General features: G+C 35.4%; 1 protein-coding gene across 3 annotated transcripts; it reads left to right on the top strand.

The window, feature by feature from the left end:
- Nucleotides 1–16884: 16884 nt before the first annotated feature.
- On the top strand, nt 16885–21489 carry LOC126609388 (uncharacterized). 3 transcript variants are annotated; one of them, XM_050277324.1, is made up of 10 exons: nt 16887–17118; nt 17247–17341; nt 17473–17537; nt 17643–17686; nt 18541–18618; nt 18855–19008; nt 19531–19698; nt 20714–20773; nt 20857–20984; nt 21275–21489. In XM_050277324.1, the coding sequence occupies exons 1-9, from the start codon at nt 16973–16975 to the stop codon at nt 20965–20967; spliced, it is 921 nt and encodes a 306-aa protein (XP_050133281.1). In that variant the 5' UTR covers nt 16887–16972; the 3' UTR covers nt 20968–20984; nt 21275–21489. The 3 variants fall into 3 exon arrangements, with proteins under 3 accessions (XP_050133282.1, XP_050133281.1, XP_050133280.1); XM_050277323.1 differs by having other exon boundaries at nt 20857–20998; XM_050277325.1 differs by lacking the exon at nt 20714–20773 and having other exon boundaries at nt 16885–17118; nt 20857–20998.
- Nucleotides 21490–23879: the final 2390 nt, after the last annotated feature.

The raw sequence follows: 23879 nt of genomic DNA, 5'->3' as shown, positions 1-23879 counted from the left end.
AATCAAACCCGACTAACCAAACTCAATCTAACCAAATTGTAGCCCATATCAATTAATGCTCATACTAAACCCAATGAGCCAAGTCCAAAACCAATGCCCTTTCTAATATTTTTTTTAATAAATTACCCGTTATAACTACTTAAGCTTTTAGGGTGCGTTTGTTTGCCTTTACTGACTTTCACTAAACTGGACTGGACTAAGTGTTAGTCCAATCTCGTGTTTGTTAGGCACTGAGACTAGAAGGGGCTCGCCCAGAATAAAGGCTTCTCTAGCCAGTCTTAGCGAGACCCCCCAATATTGAGCGGACTGCTAATCCGCTTCGCCCCTTCCTGCTTCCTCCTTCTTATCTACGACTGTAGACTTCCCAATCTCCCAGAAAACCCAGAAGAGTAAGTCTGCAATTACCCTCAGCCACCCACCTCCCAAACTAGCATCCACCTTCAAAGCTAACAACTATCTCTCTCTTTTTTCTCTTTGAATTGATGGAATCCGACGCATAACCCAAAAATAAAACCCACTGACATCCAAGCACAAACACCAGAAGAGGAAGATGAAGAAAGTAACCTTCCTAATCAGTCCAGCCGTCCAAGCCGTCGTTCAATTTGTCCTGGAACACCCAGAAAAAACCCACCTAAGCGGCCCATTTCTCATCTGGGTTCAACCCCACCAAGAACCCAGACCCCAATTTGACCAAAACCAAAATCTTTGAATTGATTTGTCGTGCCTTCTAGAATTTGTTAGAGAGGGATAGATATTCTAGACAAAAATGGTGAAACTGAGAGAGGGGAGGGAGAGAGTGGCGGAGGAAAATAGGTTTTGTGAGAGATGATTCTAGAAATAAAAAAATGTTGGCCATTAGAGAGAGGTAGATGATTTCATAAAATAATAAAATACATAAAATTATAATATAATATTAGATATACAATAAATAATATAATATTATAGTTTATTAATTATCCTGCTTTTTAATCCGACACTGCACCAAATGCTTCACTAAGTTAGTCCAGCTTAGTCTAGTCTAAGCCAATCCAGCTTAGTCCCTAAAGCTAATCCAGTCCGAGATAGTCCGGTGCAACAAACGCACTCCTAAAATTTTATAGTAGATTGATTTATGAAATTAAAGTTAGCTAGCTTTGACGCTACTTGGCTTATTTTTTTTAGGAATTCTTGGAAACTAAGTTGTTACAAAATTAAATTTGAAAAAGTTGGACAATCTGAACCCAAACCAAGTGAACCCGAACCCAAATGCAACTCAACCCAAACCCGAGCCTAAATTATAAAAGTTGGTTAAGATTGAGTTGACCTTCTAATCCGTCTGAATTGCACCCCCTACCCTTCACAGACAACAAGGCAAATATTTTCACCATTCAATTCAACCTCCCAAGAAGGGTAATGTTTGTGTCACCGACTCAAATGAAGAGCGATGTTCATTATCTTATTTATTTCATAAGAAAAAGTAAACAACACTTAAAAGACGGTGAGCAAATACACCAGAAATAAAAACAAAACCTGACAAAAGAAAACAAATCCCCATCGCTTTCGCCTTCCTCTCTCTCTCTTCATGAGCTGCTGTTAAAACTTTAAGGACTTGGATCCTCTCCTGAGCTAATGGAGAGGATCCTCCTGACCACTAATCAAGGGCCATTGAATTTTTATCCAACGGCTACAAACAGGGGGGTCCTTTTAAAGTTATAATAATTATAGCCGTTGGATAAAAATCCAACAGCCCATGATTAGTGGTCAGGAGGATCCTCTCCATTAGCTCAGGAGAGGATCCAAATCCAAACTTTAAAACCAACTACTTGCAGGACATGGACCAACCAACCAAGCTTCACAACCTTTTGTTTATATATTTTCAGGCTTATTTTTTGCTACGTTTTTAGACTTTATTTTAATCTTATTTTGTTCTTGTAACTTAAAATTTATTATTTTACTTTTTAAAAACCAAAATTTGTTCCACTTTGACTCATGGATTCTCTTCTCCCTCTGAAATTTATAGGTCAGCTTCTAAAACAAATATGAGACCCAACACCCAATAAGATTATGTCATATGTGTAATAAATTTGATTACAAATCTTTATTATATGTTAACATTCAATAATAAGATAATATTAAGTTTAACAAAAATTGAAGAGATGAAAAAATTAAAAAATAAATTGATTAGCCTAGCACACCCAAATCAAACTCACATAAGAAATTAATAGATCTAAGGCACGGTGAGGTGAATTTTGAGTTTTACAAAGACGACTTTACTTTCAAGTTTTAGAGCAAAATGAGTTTAAATCGGGTTCTAGGCAGTAAGGTGAAGCGAACTTTGTGTCTCATGGAGTAAAGTCACGACTTTTGAGTTACAGAGACTAAAGTGAGATTAAAATTGAGTTTTTTGGGGCGTAGCTACAAATTAATCTTCTTTTTTTAACATTTGTTATGGAAGCGATGTCAACACATTCTTATTTTGCTTACCTCTATTTATTTTTGTCTTCTTTTTTTTTTCTTTAATAATAGGTAGTATTAAATGGTATGAAAAATGAATGGCTGAGATTGAAAATAAAAGATGTTTGTGAAATTTAAATCTAACAGTTAAAATCTATAGCACTAAATCATACATATTATTACTTTTTTTTTTAAGGGGACAATTGGTGGTAAGCTATGGTTATCCACTAATTTCGGAGGAATGTTACATATTATTGAAGACACACCCTTTTTTTATTAAATGTAAACGCTAGAAATCAATGAAATTATTTGGACATACAAAATTGAGAGTATATGTATTGTTTTGATGAGTGTGATTTAATCTATGTGCTACACAAATCTCAAAACTAATACTCATCCAACGATGGTTAATACTTAATGTAGCGACAAAATGTGGTGAGTATTTGCTCACCACAAAATTGACACACTATAAAGTTGAGCTTCATCATTATGTGTTGATTTTACCTGTATTAATAAGTGTCAATTTTGTTTTTAAATAACCTTTTTGGCCCAAAAAAAAAAAAAGTGTACAAGAAGAGATAAATAGTGTGTGAAAGTCTCTGATGCAGTGGACAAAACACGAGTTGGGTGATTAATAAGTCCGAACACAGATTCTCGAATGATGAGTGGAAGTTAAATAAAAAACACAAGAACTTTGTAACTTTTATTGTGAATTCGCTAATCGTCAAGGATAATACCGAATTTCACAAGTCCTAAACCTCATGTTGATTCACCAAGAATGCTAAGAATAATACATGCATCACTACTAGAGTTTCATTAACTCATTAAGTTAACCCCACTTACTCTACCATACTAACATATATTTATTACATTAAATAAAGATTGAGTCATCCTGCATCTTTCTCACTGGTGAAATCTTCCAAGAATAGTGTTTCAGCTTCCATTGTCCTCGTTAAAACTGAGGTTTTCCGCTCTAATCAAACAGATATTCAGAAGGGTAATGCTAGGAAGACTAAATTTGTAAACTAGATTTTGTAAACCAAATGACATGGAAGTTGATGATTTGATTATTACTTAAGCGTTAATTAACGTGCTTATTTCTATTGGTGACACATTATTTAGTTTGCATATTTAGTCTACTTAGTATTATCCTATTCAGAAATCCTGAATATTCTTGAACCACAAAGCTCACGCTACATAATCAATCTTGCAATGCATAATTTCTTCTTATTTGTCTTCATCTTGCTTACAATATCAACCAAATGCTTGGAATAATAAAATTTGAAACTTTCAACCCCAATCAAACTGACAATTTCGGAACTATCCAACGTGTGAAACAAGCCATGGGACTCGAATTCCATATTTTCATGGAAAAACTTGAAATTGTAGCCTTCACCTTTTCCAAGGTCACATCGACTTGGAATTGCATCATAGATTTCACATCCCTCACAACAATGATCAACTATTGGAGGAAGATTTAGATTGAAAAACCTCCATTTATTGAGAGTTGCGACATGTTGGTGTTTCTACTCTTGATATAGCGTCACCCTTAGATCGAGCTGATGCTCTGATACTAGCTGATGTAGCGAGCAAAACGTGAATAGATTGATTAACAAATTCGGATACTAATCTTCAGTGAAGAATGGATATTAAAACAAAAACACAAGAACTTGACTCACCAAGAATGCCAATAAATTTAACACACGAACGTTGTTAATTATTTGCACGAGAATGGCTAATAATGTCGGGGTGTCTATACCTCGTTAATTCCGTTGGAATATTTGAGTTGAGAGAACAAGAACAAGAATGAGAAAACTCTGGCAAACTGTACTCAATTTTCAACTCAATTCATCATAATCTCCTCTAGAATACAAAATACTCTGGGGTTAGAGTTTTTATAAATAAGAGTATTTTGTATTCTAGAGGGGATGAAGATTGTGATGAATTGAGTAGAAAATGTGGTCTCCACGGCACTTAATGATTTATCTGATTAAATATTGATTTGGGAGTATTTTCGCTTAGCATCATAAATTATAGTGTATGCTCGCCACCCAATTTATCACCGTTATATAAGTTTGAATTTCAAGATTCGTGTAGTAGATAGACACTAATCTTCAAATTAAAATCATCTAACAGTGATACATATATGTGAGCCTTACCACTACTTGAGGGTGGTGAGCAAAAATGCACTCTGTTAATTATATAAATCACTTGTCACATCATGTAAATACACTAATATGGTATATTTATTTGATTTTTCTAGCATTATTCTTTATACATTTAATTCATAATTATGTAAATGTGATATTTTATGGTTTTGTGGTACAAATGAGAAAGTTGAACCTTTTCATTTGGGGTAAAATTTTATATTTAAATCACGAAAATCTTGTGAAGACTTCGTAGTAGGAAAATGGTGGGTGTGGTGAGGACTCGACTATGGGCCTACATGAAACTTCATACTATGCTTTCTACTTTTTTCTTGTCCATATAGTAGCTTGTTCTATTTGATTGTCGTTTTACTTGACAAATATTTAAGAATAATAAAAATGTCTGTGAGTTAAAGTACTTTTAGAAATCATGTTGATTCTCATAATGATTTTGTTGTAATTTTAATACCGCTTATGGAAAAACACTTATAAACAAAAGTGTTTATTACAAAAGTATTGTCAAACAGGCCATGTATATTAGGCTCGATTTGGAAATCAAAGCTCAAAGGTTAGGCATGGTATGAAAAAACAGTCGCCTCTCTTATCTCTTGAAGTTGTTGTATCTTTCGTGTAATCGTGTTGTATTTATTTTCCTTTTCTTTTGTAATGATATGGATTCTATCTACGGTTAATTGTAGAGCTCTTTCCAACTTGTCCATCATCTTGGTTGTTAAATTTGAATAGGTTCGAACCACCGACAGAGACAGCTGTCCAAACTAAGCTTTTGTGAAGATAAAAAATTATGATATTATAGAAGGTGCAAAGAACATATTGATGGTGCTCTAAAGGAATCAAATTAACAACTAAGTAAAAAAAATTTGTTTCTGTGGAATATAAATATTTTGGACTTTTCAACTGTTATATCTTTTTTTTTGTATCTTTTTTTTTAGTACAATGATATATTTTATATTAAGAAGAGAGAAATGTTATGCTAAACCACACAATAAACAATCTAATTTAGTATCGAATTAAAAGTTTAACAATTAAAGTCCATTCTCGAGAAGCACGTAGAAAATCTCAAAATGAATAGATTGCATAGCATGTAATTTATGATCAAAAGTCGATGCTTCTACTTTCGTGTGAAAGCCTGCAGTGAATATCGGTCCCCATGCAATGCCCAATACTGTTAGGTGCGTGATACCATCTAGCAGTAGCTAGTTCGCAAGAAATATGTCTAAACTAAAACCTAACCACAGCATGCATGTAATTGAGTATACATGCCATGCATGAGCTGCTGCCGGCAAGAGAGCAAAGACTAAAGAGGCATACTACATGTTCAACTAAGTTCAAGGCTATAAGTTAGGTTTAATTATGGTTTTCAGACTAAAGAGGCATACTACATGTTCAACCAAGTTCAAGGCTATAAGTTAGGTTTAATTATGGCTTTGCTTTTGCGTTGTAAACTTGTAATCATATTTGGTTTTGGTGTTTTAGCCTGTCAATGAATTTGGAATTTGGGTTTTCATATTATTATCGTTTGGTAGATTATGAAGTTTTCAACTCAGAAATTATGCATACTCTCCTAAATTAGTTTAACTAAGTTGGTTAGAGTAGTATGTTTACTCCTAGTCTAATATCGTTTGTACAAAGAAAAAGCTCAAATTATTTTCAATATGAAATTGAAAAGTGAAATCTGAGTAAGGAGATTGTATATTACTGGAGACTTAACCTAATATTTGAGCTTTTTGTGTTAGGTTTATACGCTAATTTGTGGTTTTTTCAATCGATGAGTCTGCATTATGTTGCTGATATGATCTTATTATTTATTAATTTATTTTATCAATATATATTACTAAAGTTCACGTTAAATTTGATATTTGGATAGGGACGATATAGTTCATGCTAGTTGTCAAACCCTTCTTAGTTTTCCACTAGACAATCTGTGATGTGTCATTAATAGAAGATAAACATATTAATTAATATATAAGTAATAATTCAATAATCAACAATTACGTCATATGATTTACAAATTTAGTCTAATAGTTGGTTTCCTTGTATTACCCTTCTGAGAATATGCTACCAAAAATCTATGGCTTAAAACTGTTTTTGTGTTGAGATTCTGCGGTCCCTCGTCATAAAAAATAACTTACATGACACATAAACATCATTACGATGACATCCGTTCTAATGAAATAAAGATTAACACATGCATGTCCTTATTTTATTAACAAAAAGGATCATTCCGCGGTGTACTTTCCCTCATTATATATAAACATGAGTGAATGAAAAAGAAGCATATAAAATTATGAGGACTGGAAGGCCTAAAATATTTTGGTTTGCATATTTTTGGGTTTTTCCATTCGGCCGGTCCCCTCCATTTGAACATTGCAGGACGAACTGGAACCAAATGGTCCAAATATCCCACAACACAAACCAGAAAAAATTAATTGGAGCCACATCTTATGGCTTGGAATATATCCAATTTCCACCGGCCAACTGCACTATGATCTATAGCAACTAAAACAAATTGTCAGGTAGATTTGGATGCAACGAAAACTCCAATATATACTCTGGTGTATTGTATGTACCGAATAAATATGAATTTCAGCATATAATACACGATATATACTAGAAAATTCTAAACGCAATCCAAACCCAAATCTACTTTGCATGCATTTAAATATCCACGCAATCCTTGATTTCTGCTTTTCCATATTCGATTTGCATTTTTATATATTTGGACTCGCATTCAGTATTTTGAGAAATTTGTTTTTTTTCCTACTTTAGTGAATTGGATAAATATTTCGAGATCAAATGTAACAAAATATCTGCAAACTTGTTCCAAATTTTAAGTAATTAAAAAAGAAACCTCTTGACCCTTCTTGGTACTAGATATATTAGAGATCCTGCTCCACTCCTCAAGACCGGCAGTGTTGAAAACAGTCCATGAAATTTTGGTTAAAAAAGATAGGAACCTCCGAACGTGGGGTAATGCTATCTATACTTTTTTTTATCTCTTTTTTTTTTTTTAATTTTTAACCGTCAGATTAATTGAATAAAAAAAAATTAATAGTTAAAAATTATTAAACATATGAGAGGTAAAAGTAAGATTATGAATAAAACTATTTCTCCCAGTATATATGTCTTCCATGTTATCCAGAGAGCTGACAGGTGCCTAACATGAATGACCAATTACCAAACTCATGCGTATTTTATTTTACACTGCGAAGTGCCAACAAACAATTTCTTACTGTTTGTTCAAGTCCCAGAAAGAAGAAAATCAAAAATATAAAAATAAATTGTTTGGTATTGTGAAGCTAATTATAAAAGTGGGGGTATTGTGAAACTAAATTATAAAAGTGGGTGAAAGAGAGGGAATGAGAGACAAAAGTGCTCAAGTGCATGAGAAATTGTGTGTTCATTTCTTGATTTTGTATCTTTATTTATATTAATTATGATGAGTTTTCTTGCCTTACAAGTAATACAAAGACTCTTAAGTTTTCTTTATGAATCGTTGTTGGAACATCAGCAATGGAAGAAAATCCACTTGAGGTTTATGTGATCAATCATGCCCTTCAACCAGAAGTATTCAGGCGATACTTCGTGTAGAGCTAGAATCTTAGCGTTTTTTTAAGATGTAACAATCAACTCTTGTTTGAATCATCTCCAAGATATTGTAGTATCTCTAACGATAAAGACATAATGAGACCACACCTTGTGCGGTTCAGATATTTAACCAGTGTCAGCATAACCAACAAGGCGAACATCATTCTAAGGATTAAAGGGATTGGATCTGCTTGAAAATGTGTAGGATAGAATAAGCTCACATCCATTGTACCTTTAAGGTAACACTTGTCCAGTGTCTGCTTGTAAGCGCATTGTTATATCTTGCCAAAAGATTCCCAAGGAATGAGATGTCTGATCTAGTGCATTGAGTCAAGTACAATAAAGTAATGATTGCACTTAGGTGAGGAACTTCAAGTAAGGGTGGGCATCGGCTAGGCCGGGCCCAAAATTGAAGGGACTAGACCGGACCTGCTTGAAAATACAACGGGTCGGGGTGGGGCATATTTTATTATTTTAAAACTGAGAACCAGACCTAACCCGGCCCGTTTAAAACGGGCATGTTCCTATGTGTCCAACGGGTACAAGCTCTTTTTTTTTTCCTAATTTTCAGTATCCAAATTTTTCCCAGTATCCACCATCGCCAAATCCAACACCTAGAACTAATTCGTGACCCTTTTGGAGGGCAAAATCCTAACCCTAACATTCACAACCCCGGAGATCCCCGCCACTTCCATCAAGCACCTCCTCTACAAAATCTTCAAATATAATTTCGAATTCATAAAAATAATAAAATAAAACTGAATCCCTATAAGAACCAGAGACGTCGTCTTCCTCACGGATCGAACCAGAGACATCGTCTTCAAGCAGTTCTCGCTGACCCTGATGCACAAATCGAACTAGATACGTCGTATTCCTCATGGATCCAAGACCTCCACCCTCGCCATTACAAATTACATCAAATCAAAACAAAATAAAAAACCTGCAAAATTCCTAAATCAGAAACCCTAAATTCCACTGATCATGCTTCGCAAACCCAAAACAAAAAAAAAATGAAAATTTTAAAAATATAAATACGAAATTTAATTCAATCAACCTGCGACGGTTTCGGAAATTCACAGAGTGAGGGAGAGAGGGAGAGAGAGAGACTTACGACGTCGCCAACGACTGCTATACGAGCTGAGCTGAGGCAGAGGCCATGGAAGCGCGTATGACGATGTGGTTGGAGCCACCAATGGAAGACCTCAATAATTGGGTAAGCTTCGAACTTTTTCTCCCAATCGGCGAAGACGCCAATCTCCTTCTATGTGAGGCCGTCGAGGGAGGCGGTGCTGTCCTCATCCTTCTTGATCATCTTTGCCAGAGTCACAACGACAAACAGTGGTAATTGGAGTCTGTAGAGAGACCTTCAAATTGATGCTTGAGTTGGGGATTTGAGATCGAGAGAGAAGAGTTTACTGACTTAGGAGATATTGATAGTGGGGAGAAAGACCGAGAGTAAGATTTGTTTTAAATCAATGGTGGAGATTTAATCTCCATATAATGGACAGTACCAATAATGCGGGCCAAAGGTCTTTTTTTTCTTCAGAAATCTGAAACCGGCCCGCCCCGCCAATTACATGGACTCGCCCAGCCCTATTTTGAGTTTACAAAATTTGTACCCACCCCGAACTGACTGAACCCGGCCCACCTCGCAGGTTCTAGGCCAGTTTGCCCAGCCCTAACTTCAAGTTCCAAAACCTTTTCATCCTTATTTATAGAATGAAATCAATCTTGTTTTGCATCCAAAGTTCAGACGACCATGGGAATACTCGTAGGCTTCGCTTTATCCTCGTTAAAGGGGCGTAACATGTTGTGGTCCTTGTGGATGTAGTTCAATTGGTGAACCAGAATACCATCTGAACAATGCTCTATCTCCAGGCCAAGGCAGTATTGATTTTTCCCAAATCTTTCATATCAAATTCTGACTTTAGGTGCGAGGCAGTTTTCTCAAGCTCCTCCTGTGACATCCCACATCGCTCAGGGGAGTGATCCTTAAATATATATTCTCATCTCTACCTAGCACGAGGCCTTTTGGGAGCTCACTGGCTTCGGGCTCCATAAGAACTCCGAAGTTAAGCGAGAAAGAGGCCAGAGCACTCCTAGGATGGGTGACCCACTGGGAAGTTTCTCGTGAGTTCCAAAAAATAAAACCGTGAGGGAATGGTAAGCCCAAAGCAGACAATATCGTGCTACGGTGGTAGAGCGGGCCCGTTATGTGGTGGACCCGGGTCAGGATGTGACAAAATGGTATCAGAGCCAGTCCATGGCCGGAAGTGTGCCGACGAGGACGTCGGGCCCCTAAAGGGGGTGGATTGTGACATCCCACCTCGCCCAGGGGAGTGATCCTTAAATGTATATTCTCATCCCTACCTAGCACGAGGCCTTTTGGGAGCTCACTGGTTTCGGGTTCCATAGGAACTCCGAAGTTAAGCGAGAAGGAGGTCAGAGCACTCCCAGGATGGGTGACCCATTGGGAAGTTGCTCGTGAGTTCCCAAAAATAAAACCGTGAGGGAATGGTAAGCTCAAAGTGGACAATATCGTGCTACGATGATAGAGCGGGCCCGGGATGTGGTAGACCCGAGTCAGGATGTGACACCTTCGAAGTCCAAATAAGATTCATGTCATCAACATAGATTGTAAAAATCGCAAATCCGAAATATGGCTTCTTAATGAATAGGAAATGGCATAACTTGTTATTCACATATCCCGGATTGCGCTAAGGCGGTTATATCACATATGTCCGTATTACTTTAATTCGTAAAGTGAGCGTCTCAATCTGGTAGAAAGTGTTATATAGTCAGGAACTATTTGTACTAGTATTGCAAGTCATTCAGGAATTTTCATATAGATATGTGTATCTAGGTCTCTACATAGATATTTTATGGCCACGTCCACAAGCTGCATATTCATTCTTTCGGAAGCCACTAAACTGATAAGGTAGCGGAACATTATGATGTTTATTACAAGGGAATAACTCTCCTCGTAGTCAATTCTAGGGCATTGAGATAAGCCTTGCGCCACTAGGTGTGCTTTGTAATGCACTCTTTTATTCTTCTCATTACGAACAACCACTTGCAGCCAACATGCTTCACATTAGGTGGCGTTGGAACTACAGGTCCAAACACTTTACGTTTCATTGAGGAAACAAGTTCAACCTGGATTGCATCCTTCCATTTTGGCCAATCAGTTCTATGTCGACATTCATCAACAGAACAAGATTCGATGTCTTTGCTGATCAGAATCAAAGTAGCTACTGCAAATGCAAATGCATCATTCTGATTCCAAACTGCATCCAAGTTAGCATAATGGACCACAATCTCAATTCTTGGGAGGCGACTGTGTCTTTTCAAGAACACTATCATAATCTAGAATAAGCTCATGCGATGAATCAAATGAGACCGTGACAAGATCTGCCAAGGACAGTTTCACAGTGATATGTGAATAAATTTTAGGGTTTTGTACTCCCTTTGTGATTAGCTTTGTTTTGATTCTCGTCAAGGACAATGATTTGTGATTAAATTATATAAAACCTTGGACCTGGAGATGTTTTGTCTTCTTTTATCACCAGATTGAGTAGAGAGTATAATTCTTAATTGATTAACTACCAAAACAATCGCGAGTCATGCTGGTTTTTGTTTTGTTTTTTTTGGTCGAAACGAATCGTGCTGGCTATGTCATATATAAGACTCGTCACTAATTAAACAAATTAAGGCCTGCAGTTTGCCATCTTTGTTAATGTTGTAGAACCAAGGGACACCACAACTGGGTAAGTCACCTTTGGGTGGGAACCTGCACAATGATAAGGTTATATCCTACATGTCTACAACATCCCATCGCGTGACATGAAACATGTCAATTTATCTTCATGAAATACAAGTTTGTAAACACAATAAGATATTCTTCTTTTTTGGTCCAGCAATAAGATATACTTTGGTGATGCGTAAGATCTTCTCCGGCTTAAGATGTCATCTTGGTGTTGTGTTATTAATGGTAGCTAATTATAGTTATACTTTTCTTTTTAGGGTACATAGTATTTACGATATCATTCTTTATAAGTTATGGTTCCTCATATTATCTCACGTGTTAGAAGGAATATGGTTATTATATCACTTAGAAAGAAAGCAATAAACTATTTATTCACACAAATTTGACACTAGTTGATACACTTTTTTTTATAGATTTACACTAATGGATGAGAGACTTAAGCTAAGTTATAGAATGGGTTCGCATAACAATTTGTTTTCAAACTTGCACCACAGGAATCGAACTTAAAACCTTACACTTATATAAAAAGAGGAATATCACTTGATAGTTAGTAGTGCTAAGTGGTGTTGATACCCTTTCTAATACAGGTAGACTCTACATGCTAATGTAGCAGCTTAATATCGTTCAACAAGAGTTGTGACTCAAGTCATAAGCTTAGTTTTTGACAAAAAAAAAAAAGAAAGTATGGATAATTACCCAACCTCTAGAAGTGATTCTAAATTATTCACATTCTTTCAAAACATTATGTTTTGAAAATTGGACATTTTTTAGATTGCCATCATTAAGTGATGAAGTCAATAATGTTAACTGATGACGTGGACAAATGCTAAAAATTGATTTTCATTGATTCGTCATTTATGGAGCTCTAAATCTCTAAAATTAAATCGACCCGTTTATCCAAGTCAAACCTTCAGTTTTCTTGGCTGATAAGAATCGATTTTGAGATTCAAAACTCCATGTGTGACAATGAAAATGTATCGTTTTAGCCGTATCATCACTTAACGCTAGTGATCTAACATATGTTTAGTTTTTAAAACGTTAAATTGTTATTTGAAATATTGTGAAAAGTTAGGAAAAAAATCACTCTTAAAAGTTGTGTAGTCATCCATATTTAACCCATGGAGTTTAGAGAAAAGCTGGGCTTAAATAGCTGGCTCACAATTTTAAACAAGTCAGTTCCTCAACAAGAAATTGTAATGGCCTTGGGCCCATATATATTATAGTACAATCTGAGCCCATAAAAAACAAGGTCCATGTTAAGTTGTTCAACAATATGAAATAATGGATCAACAAAAATACCCTTAATTTAATCATATTAATACCCTAATTTCATAATTTATTCCAACTTTTAATTTAACACACAACCACCACTCCTTTAGATGATTGGATGTTGAGAGTAACTAGGATAAGTCTTCAAGGGTGCGTTTGTTGCACCGGACTATCTCGGACTGGATTAGCTTCAGGGACTAAGCTGGACTGGCTTAGACTAGACTAAGTTGGACTGATTTAGTGAAGCGTTTGGTGCAGTGTCGGACTAAAAAGAAGAATAATAACAAACTACAATATTTTATATTTTTTAATTTATATCTAATAATATTATATTAATTAATTCTATCTTTTTTTCTTCTAATAATACTCTCCCTTTCTCTGGAAGCCTCCATCATTTTCTTCCTCGTTCTCTCCGTCCCTTTCCTCTTTTTTCTGATTAATTGCCAAAACTGATTAATTGCCAAAAAAATTCTGCAAAACGAAGAATCAAGCTTCGTTTTTCTGGTTTTTGTTCATGGGATCATCGGGCTTGTCCACCAGGTCTTCCTCTTCGATTTCTCCTCCACTGATGCTCTCAACACTCCCAGTTTCCTCTTTTTCCTCTTTCTCCCTCTTAGAGCAAAAAGTACTAGTGCTCATCCCAGTCGCCGTCGACGAAAGCCCATCAAAATAACAAAAAAAATAAACCAGCAAAAACAAAATTGAAACCTCGGAGATGAAAAGAGTGGGAGGGGACCTTTTCGCTATCAACGGGGCCGAATCGAGGGCCTCTTCCCGGTGGGGGCAATGCTCTCCTTGAACCTTGTGCTGCTTCAGCCATCTCCTCCACTCTCTCGATTCTTCTTTTTCTCAGAGCTTTTTCTTCTCTGCTGCTGTTTTTTTGTTTGGATTCTGTCTTGTTTGTTAAATTTGTCTCTGTTTGTGGGCTGTCGAAGGTTGTGGACTCCGAATCTGGGGTTGCGAATTCTGGGGTTGGATGTTTTGGATTTTTTAATGTGCGAGGCAGTGAGGAAGAAGGAAATGAGAGCAGCGAAGCAGGGAGAAACGACGCGCGGAGCAACTAAGAAGAGAAAGTTACAGAGGAAGCCGTGATTTACGAGGACACGGCGATGGTCCTGGGATGGTTCGGTGAGGTTGTCGAGCAGGGTGAGCAGTCGAGCAAAGCGCTGAGGAGTCGAGCAGAGCAACGATCTTAGCAATCCGGTGGTATTTGGGGGTCTCGCTAAGACTACCTAGCGAGCCCCGTAGTCCACACGAGTCCCCTTTAGTCCCACTTAACTTAGTCCCAACACCTATCAAACATGGGACTGTAGTCCAGTCCAGTTCAGTCAAGTCCAGTCCCTCCTAAGGAGGTGAAACAAATGTCCCCCAATAGTCTTAAAGTTGTCCGACTTTATTTTCATTAGATTAGCAAATTAGTAAAAATAATATTTTCTCAATTCAATCATGATTATTTATTTCTCGACAAGTAGTCTAATCTATTAAAGAAATTTTAAAGAACATACAATCAACTAGTTAACTTTTTCATTTATTTTTTCAATCAACTAGTTAAATTCTTTCCAAAACAATTAAAAAAACGAAACAAGTTGGATACATTTATTTATATCCACAAATAAATTGGGCCACAAGCCGCCCTAAGCAGCCTTTTTTGAAGTAGCAGTCAGTGGTCTATGGTTAGCCCAGCTACAATAATTTATCAAACAAGCCGAAAAAGGAGGCGTACGCCGTTGTAGTGGGAGGTGGTCCAAAAAATACAAATAAATCTTTGAGTGTATGACAAATCTAGAAGTATTTATTTTTCATATTGAGAGTGGGTAAATTAGGCTGAACTACAAAGTGTGTCGAGAATATTTAAATATTAAACTCGTCATTTAGATGATTAGAATTAAAAACTTCTTATTTACAAGTGAAAACGAATACTGTCAGACGGTAAAAGTTAATAAGAGGGTAAGTTTGGCATAGCCCTTATGGTGCACTTGGGTATTGTTTGGTATGCAGACGGGACGGGACGGCACGGAACGGAAAGGGACGGGACGGGATGGGACGGGACAGGACCGAACAGAGAGGGAGCAAAGATACCCTCGGATAGAAACAAGGAGGAAGAAGGAGACGGAGATGTTATAATTTTGTGTTCCATGGATGTGGAACGAGTCGTTCCAGGAGGGTGAGGCGGAACAAAGATTCACCCAAAATTCGTCCCATGGAATAGCACGTTCCACCTCTTTTAGGCGCACCAAACGTGGGACAGAACGTCTCATCCCACTCCTTTCCATCTCGTCTCACGTACCAAACGGTCACCCATCCTGAGATTACTCTCTCGCGAACTCGCTTAACTTCGGAATTCCTACGGAATTCGAAACCAGTGAGCTCCCAAAATGCCTTGTGCTAAGTAGAGATGAGAATATACATATAAGACTTACATGATCCACTTCCCTGAGCGATGTGGATGTTACATGGAAGGTTTCACTTTTGGGAGAGTCTCCTAGCATTTCTCTTTTCAATATTTTATCTTAAAGAGACTTTGGATGCAATCCATAGTTTTTAATATTCTTTGACCTAAGCCTTGTTAGTTTTCAATTTTTTAACAAAATTTTCGAAATTAATGTGATATTTTATTTCTATGTATGTTACTTTATTTTTTAAATTAAAATTTGAAATTTATAGTTGTTTATATTAATGAGATTTTAAATAAAAACCCATAATTTATGGGATTAAAAATATTAAAATATAAATTATACTATTGTGTGCATGTATATATAAACATGGGTACATTCATCAAAATTAACAAAAACATTATTGTACCAAAACATGGGTACATTCTTCAAAACCACACAAAAAAAGTAATAGATATTAGGCTTAATAACATTAGTAAATTTCTTCGATTAAACTTGACATGAATACATTCTCAAATCAAAAGAAAAAAAAAATGTACCCATATAAGTTTAAAAATGGTTAGAAAAAAATTGAATAGATTTTATATAAAAATGGTACATTTAACATATAACAAATTGGTATATTTAAGAACAGGTACATTTTAAAATAAAAAATTGAAAAAAAAATTACATGAATGGGTGCAAATACGATTAAAAATTTGAAAACATTTTTTTAAAAGCTAATGGGTACAAACTTATTCTAATTTTTTATTTATTTTGGAAAATTTTCGAATTAAAAATTAGTTAGAAGTTTAATAAAGGTGTGAGTATTAAAATCCTAAATCAATTATTAATTTTTGTTTTAAAAAATTATGTAACTGACATGTAAATTTATTATTATATTAATGCTAGGACTTTGATCAAAATCTGAAGACTAATAAGGTTTCAGTCAATAAACATTAGTAACGAGAAACCAGATATTAATTTTTCCTTATCTTATAAATTATCCCAATGAATGTCACACAGAAAATAAATTAAAATGATAGTGGCATGCTTACATTTGTCTATATGCACGTAAGAAATATTTCCTCCCAAAGTAAAAAATTGCAGAGGAATCCAAAAATGTTTTGAATCATTTTAAAAGGATTTTTCAAACGAATTCTAAATTACAGTATCTCAAAGGATCGTTATTGAAATATTCTAGTTGGAATTTTATTTGCTCTTCGTCAACGGTAAAAATTAAAAGTGAAAAACAAGAACTTATATATGATGTGCCTGACACCGTGACAATTTCGTAGTTCATTTTTAACTCTTCCTCCCTCTCCTCACTCTGTCTTCTCCTCCAAAATTCCGAAACCAAAATTCAAACAAACAAGGAAATGGAAAACACCACTGTCATCTCCGGCGGCAAGCCCACCGTGATGGTCACAAACGACGACGGAATCGAAGGCCCTGGCATTCTCGCTCTCGTCCAAGTCCTCGTATCCGCCCATCGCTACAATGTCCTCGTCTGTGCCCCCGACTCGTACGTTAAAAAATAAAAATAAAAAAAATAAAAAAAGAAGAAAATTAAACATTTAAATACTCTTCACTTCCCCTATTCAAAATACAATCCTTCATTTTTTCTGATACATAATTCGTATGCATTTGCAGGGAGAAGTCGGCAGTGAGCCACTGCATCACATGGCTCCATCCGATTGCTGCCAAGAAAGTGCATATCAATGGAGCAACAGTGTATGCTGTTTCTGGTATGGAAGTTTCAAAACCCCAGAATGTTTTTTTTCCAATTTTTATACAAAATCATTACTACCATTTCCCCCCAGAAAGTTAAAAAGTAAAAAAGCAAAAAAGCTTTGTTCTTGATCAACTTTGTTTGCAGGATCTCCAGCTGATTGTGCTTCTTTGGGTGTTTCCAAAACGCTTTTTCCTTCAATTCCTGACCTGGTAGATATTTCTGACTTCTGCACTGTTTCCTTTGATCACATTTCTTATCTGGGGTTTTGCTGATTGGCAATTAGTAATTACATGTTTTACTGTTTATACATACAGGTAATCAGTGGCATAAACCAGGGCAGCAACTGCGGTTATCACATGTTAGTAATCTTCTGCTTTCTGTTTCCTGACATAATTTGTTATCTTGATTTAAGATTTTGCCTCAAAATTCCCACAATAAAACATAAAGATGTGTATTTGCACCAGCTTTGACCAGTGAAACTGAAATGATTATCTTTTAATTGTTGAAACCCAATATAGTTTTACACTAACTATTTGCTTTTGAAAAGGTTTAGGTTTCCAAAAGATGGTAGGGTGAGGAAACTACAATGATTTTTATTCCAAACACAACTCCTCACAAAGAGGCAATCTTTTCCCAAAATGTTAAGAAGATCTAACATTTTCATGAAATCTAGAAAACACACCTACTAAGTTTTGTTCCCAAGAGTTGCTTACGAATCCAGTTGTTCCTAAAAATTTCAAAGTGCTAGTTTTACTTTTCTTGCTTCTTTCAGCCCGTAACAATATTGACAGAGTTCTTTATTGTAACTGTAGTGTTTACTCTGGAACGGTGGCTGGTGCCCGTGAGGCCTTTCTTAACGGTGTACCTGCTATCTTTTAATTGAAATGATTATCTTTTAATTGTTGAAACCCAATATAGTTTTACACTAACTATTTGCTTTTGAAAAGGTTTAGGTTTCCAAAAGATGGTAGGGTGAGGAAACTACAATGATTTTTATTCCAAACACAACTCCTCACAAAGAGGCAATCTTTTCCCAAAATGTTAAGAAGATCTAACATTTTCATGAAATCTAGAAAACACACCTACTAAGTTTTGTTCCCAAGAGTTGCTTACGAATCCAGTTGTTCCTAAAAATTTCAAAGTGCTAGTTTTACTTTTCTTGCTTCTTTCAGCCCGTAACAATATTGACAGAGTTCTTTATTGTAACTGTAGTGTTTACTCTGGAACGGTGGCCGGTGCCCGTGAGGCCTTTCTTAACGGTGTACCTGCTATCTCTATATCATATGATTGGTAAGTATACAAGGTTTGATGATTACATTTGCTTGATGAACAATATTTCCTCTGCCCATGTCTGACTAATGAATCTTATGGAATTATGAACATTTCAAATTGTTAGGGTCAGTATTTAGTTCTTCTTGTAATTTTATTTTTCCTTTTTTTTTTTTTTACTATGAGAACAAGTAAATTCTTGTTTTCTTTACCTATTTTAATCTCCTATATGACTACATTGAGTACCGGCCATACAGGGTTAGAGGTAAGAGCAATATTAATGACTTCACACTTGCTGCCGAGGCTTGCTTACCGATCATAAATGGAGTACTGGTGGAATTAAGAAACAAAACCTATCCTCAAAGATGTTTCTTGAATGTAGATCTTCCATGTAATGTTGCTAATCATAAGGTAAATTCCGGGGATACATGCTGTGTTCTGTATTATTGAGTATAGCGACCTTTGTCAAATGCAGTTTCTCCTTAACATCTACATTTGCCAACTTGCATGCCTACTTCTCCGTCATATCTCTTTTCTAATGTGCTTGTAGCGAGTCAATTTAAAACTGACTATACTGCACTAGACAAAGCTCAACGATAGGCAAAGTGATATCTCTTTTCTAATGTGTTTCATCCAGGCTATTGCACTGCTGAAGTAATTTGTATCAGTAGCTTTTCTTTCTTTCCTTTCCTTATTCGTCTCTCATTTTCTTTTCCTCCTACTTCCTTTCAATGCAAGATTTGTACAGTAGGCGTTTGTTTAATGTTATATGCTTTAATGAGCATTACTCAATTGCACATTAAGTTTGGTTTTCTAATAGTGAAATGGATCCCGCTTCCAGTTTTATGACAAGAGTATTAGTCTTTCTATTAAGCATTGATATTAACATGTGGCGTTGCAATATTGTTCTGTTCTTCTCTTGTGCCTTCATAGGGGTATAAGCTGACTAAGCAAGGCAAAAGTATAATAAAAATGGGGTGGAGGCAAGTTACTTCTGACACTGAAGGCGGAAAAATGTTGTCAACAATGGTAAATTCAACTGCATCAGCTGAAAGTGATACATCAACCACACCAGCTGAAAATCTTTATTTCGCGAGAGAAGTGGGTCCTTTTCTCTATCTTTCTGTTTTTCTCTATCTTTCTGCTTTATATACTGTATTCTAGGCTGCTCCCCTTTTCCATTTTTTGTTGTTTTGTTTTAAATAAAACTTGATTAGTTATTTACCTCCTTGTCATTTCTTCCGTATAAGCACAATAATTGGCTTGTTGTTAGTTCTCTTGGTTAGGTAATTGATTGAGAAATCTTGAATCCAAACTGATGAAGGAATCAGGTAACCAAAAGGTGCAGTCTTTGGTGTTTCTCTGTTGGTGCTAGTCTAAGTTCTTTAGAAACTGGTCTAGAAACACTCCACCTAGAATTTCTGGGTTTACTCCGTCACTGACATTTCTCTGAAAAAGTTACTATGCACTTTAGCAGCTGAGAGTTTAAAAATTGCCCATGGGGCTCTTCTAACTGTGTATCTGGTGGAAACAACTTTCTTTTAATCTGATCCTTTTTGGAGTACATCAACATGGGGTTGTTGAGGGACACGTTTGATTCTTCTGTTCTTCCTTTAAGCATTGAATGATAAATTTGTAGCGTTAAAGTTGTGTCTTTAAAACTGGTTACTGCTAAATGCCGGGTTATCCATGCTGAAGTTTAAAGTGCTGTAAATTGAGAACTGACTCAATTTGGTTATGTCTGAACATGAGGTGGTAACAATGGTGGTGGTACCGATATTAGTTGCAGTTGTTACCACAAGGATAGTAGGGAGGGAAATGATGGTAATAATGCATAAGGTTTAAACAACATTCAGTTTAAGGTTAATTAATATTTTAGATGATGGTAGTAAGGATGATAAAACTTGCATTCTTTAATATTCTGCATTCAGCAACGTGCAATACTTTCTGAGATATTTTCATGTGTTGATTTCCTTTCTTTCTCGTTCTTTTGATTGTGGTTGACTTGGGTGAACGAGTTGTACAAATCTGAGCTGTTTAGAACAGCAAAATTAAAAGGAATATTTTCCTGGTTTGCTTGCATCATTTCGGGGTAACTCTGTTTCCAATTTTGTAGGTAAGGGGTGCCCAAGTTGATGAGGATGATAATGACCACCGCTTTCTTCAAGAAGGATATGTGCGTATATCGTTTTAGTTTATGCAAACGTATCTTTGTAGTTTGCATGACTATACACTAACACAGTATTCACGATTCATCAGATTACTGTCACTCCTCTTGGTGCCATAACAAATGCTGAGATAGACTGCCACACCTACTTGAAAGAGTGGCTTCCAAAAGTGGTTGAGCGCTCCTCTCCATCAGCTTTATAAAGGTGTTAAAGCACCTGGTTAGTATAACACAGTAAGTCTTCCTAAGTTGTTTTTCTTTTATGTATTGTTAATTTTGAACAGCCTTGAAATCTTATGTATTTGTGTGATCACACGCGGTCTTGCAACCGTTTTACTAATTAGTATGAAAGCGTTCTATACATTGAGTACCTGAACTTAATTCGTGGCCAATTAAGTCTTCGTGTCACAAAAACGCTTGCAAAGTTCCACAGGTTTAGTTTTAGTGATTACAAGAGTCATAGCGACGTAGTATTTTACTGCTATTGAAAGGAAATACTCGTATGTGCAGGATTTCTGGAGGGAATTTTCACGCTAACGTACGGATCCAGTAAATTTCTGGATGATTGGCTGCTACGGTGCTACTCTGAATTCAGATCAACAGGGTTTTCGGTTTTACTCTTGACATTATTTTCGAAACGTCAGTAATGATTTTATGAACTTGTTATTATAATGACAGTTGGGAACCCCCATTTTATACAAAATTACTGCCATTCTGTGAATTAATTTGGTAGCAAGTCTCCTCATGACAGTCGTTTAATTTAATTTTTGTAAGGAATGGGGACATTTTAGCTTTTGTTAAAATTGCAGCTGAAACTTTCTCATCTCAGTTAAGTTGCTAAGAACAAAGTCAGCCAAAAACCTGAAACTCCTACTGTTAGTTTATTACTAGAAATAAGCAACCTGATTAACACCATTTTGGAAGGGAAGTGATTATGGCACGTCCATTTTCTCATCGTACACTCCTGCCGATTTTTGGTATTTTGATTGAATAAAATAAAAAGAAAATTAACAGGTATAAACAAATAGGAGTGTTGATAATTAAAAAAAGGAGTGCGTGAATCATTTCTTTCCATATTGCAAGTCTTCAGGGTGAAAGTTTACCATAATTTTAGTTTGAATAGATCCTAGATATTATATATCTACGGCTAGGCAACTCGCAAATCGGGTGAGGTTAGCGTGGCCGGATGAGATCACTATAATATACATGAATCGGTTGTCCTATCCAAGCATTTGTTCATGATTAGAATGGCTTATATGATACAATTACAATATAGTAATATTCAGAAATGTATAAAAAAAAAATTTCTTGTAAATATCTTTATTTTATTGACACAAAACACCATTTGATAATGTAAATTGCTCTCCGTAATTAAAATTTGAGTTTTGCCAATTTTTTCTTTTGTTGTAATAATATGGAGGATATGCACCTTCGGAGACTTGTCATACCCTATAAAATATCTAAAAATCTAGTGAAAAATACGGGGTGTGCTATCCACACACCTCGTTTTACTTTACACACTTTTTTGTTAATTTTTGTCCGTTGATCTTCTTCAAATCATCCGATCCGATGACTGAAAATTAGAAGAATGTGTGAAAAGTAAAATGGTGTGTGTGGATACCACATCCCAAAATATTAAGATTAAAGGAAAACTAATGAAAATAACTTGAAAACTTTGAGTTTTAACGATAAGGACAAAATAAAGGGTAAAATGAATAATACAAAGATTGACTTTTTAGTTTAAAAATGTAAATTTTCATTAAAATGAACAATATCAAGAGTTTTTCATTAAAATTCCTTAAGATTAAACCTCACTTAAATCTCACTTACGACGTGGTTTAGTTACATAAGCCCAGGTGTCTTGCTTCCAACGCATACTTAAATTAAACAGCAAAAGAAAAGGATAAAAAAAATTAACTTCTCAATGCCACTTCATCCAAAATTAGTCATCAAACTTTCGAGTCACACATAAGAAAATGACATAAATGACAGGAAAGGGATCCTCTCCAGATCCCTTCCACCAAGTTCTGCTCATCAACTAATCCAAATTCTTGAAATTTGATCAAACGGCTATAAATAGAGATCCACTTTAAAAGTTATAATTACTTTAGTTGTTTGATCAAATTTCAAGGGTCTGAATTGTTTGATGGGAGGGATTTAGTAGAAGGGATCCGGAGATGATTCATTTCCTAAAAGACATAAAGCAATGACCTCAAGACAATTTTGATTATTGTTTTTTTATTCATCCATGAACTAGGTTGGAGGACACCGAGATTCAATACGTTTTCTACTATGCTAAAGGAATTTAGTGTAATGCTAGGAAGATTAAATTTGTAGATTAAATTAGCAAATCAAATGAGGTGTCTCTAATAGAAAATGGGTACGTTTATCAACAATTAAGTAATAATCCAATCACCAACTTGCATGTCATTTAGTTTACAATATTTAGTCTCCCTATTACTCAAATTTTTAACAAAATTTTGTAAATCAAATAATGTGGTTGTTGACAATTGAATTATTACTCAAGTGTTGATTAACGTGCTTATTTTATATTAGTGACATATCAATTAGTTTGCAAATTTGGTTTCCATCAAATGAATACATAACATCATTCTGAAGATAAAAAATTGAAAAAAGAAAAATCCATACAAATAATATTGTAATACAGGTAAACACTTTTAATTAATTTTTTTTTCTTTTCCAAAGGTAGAATTTATTTAAATCATAATCGAATAGAAACGTTTACATTCTCAGCTAATATGTTAAACAAAAACTTAGACCTTAATGAATCCCACAAGAAGGAACCAACATGCGCCGCCCCTGCATGAGTAGCAAGGTTCCCATCCCGCGAAACATAACAGAAATCAATCGTAGAAAATTTGTTTGCAAAGTACCATACGTCGTGAAGAAAATCTCCAAAGAAGTATCAACAACACATTCCCTCTTTTTCATTTGGATGGTGAAACACTTTTAATTAATTGAGTTACAAATTGTTTTTGTATACGCAGAGAATTTGAATTGTTATAGTTATCAAAAGTCAATTCTAACTTATTTTGGTATTTTAGAATTGTTGTACTAACTAACATATTGTTTGATAGTCATTTCGTTTTAATAT

This window comes from Malus sylvestris, chromosome 16, assembly GCF_916048215.2.
Source record: "Malus sylvestris chromosome 16, drMalSylv7.2, whole genome shotgun sequence".
NCBI lineage: Eukaryota > Viridiplantae > Streptophyta > Magnoliopsida > Rosales > Rosaceae > Malus > Malus sylvestris.
Note: the sequence above shows the minus strand (reverse complement) of the source record. Positions and strands in the feature narration are given on the sequence as shown.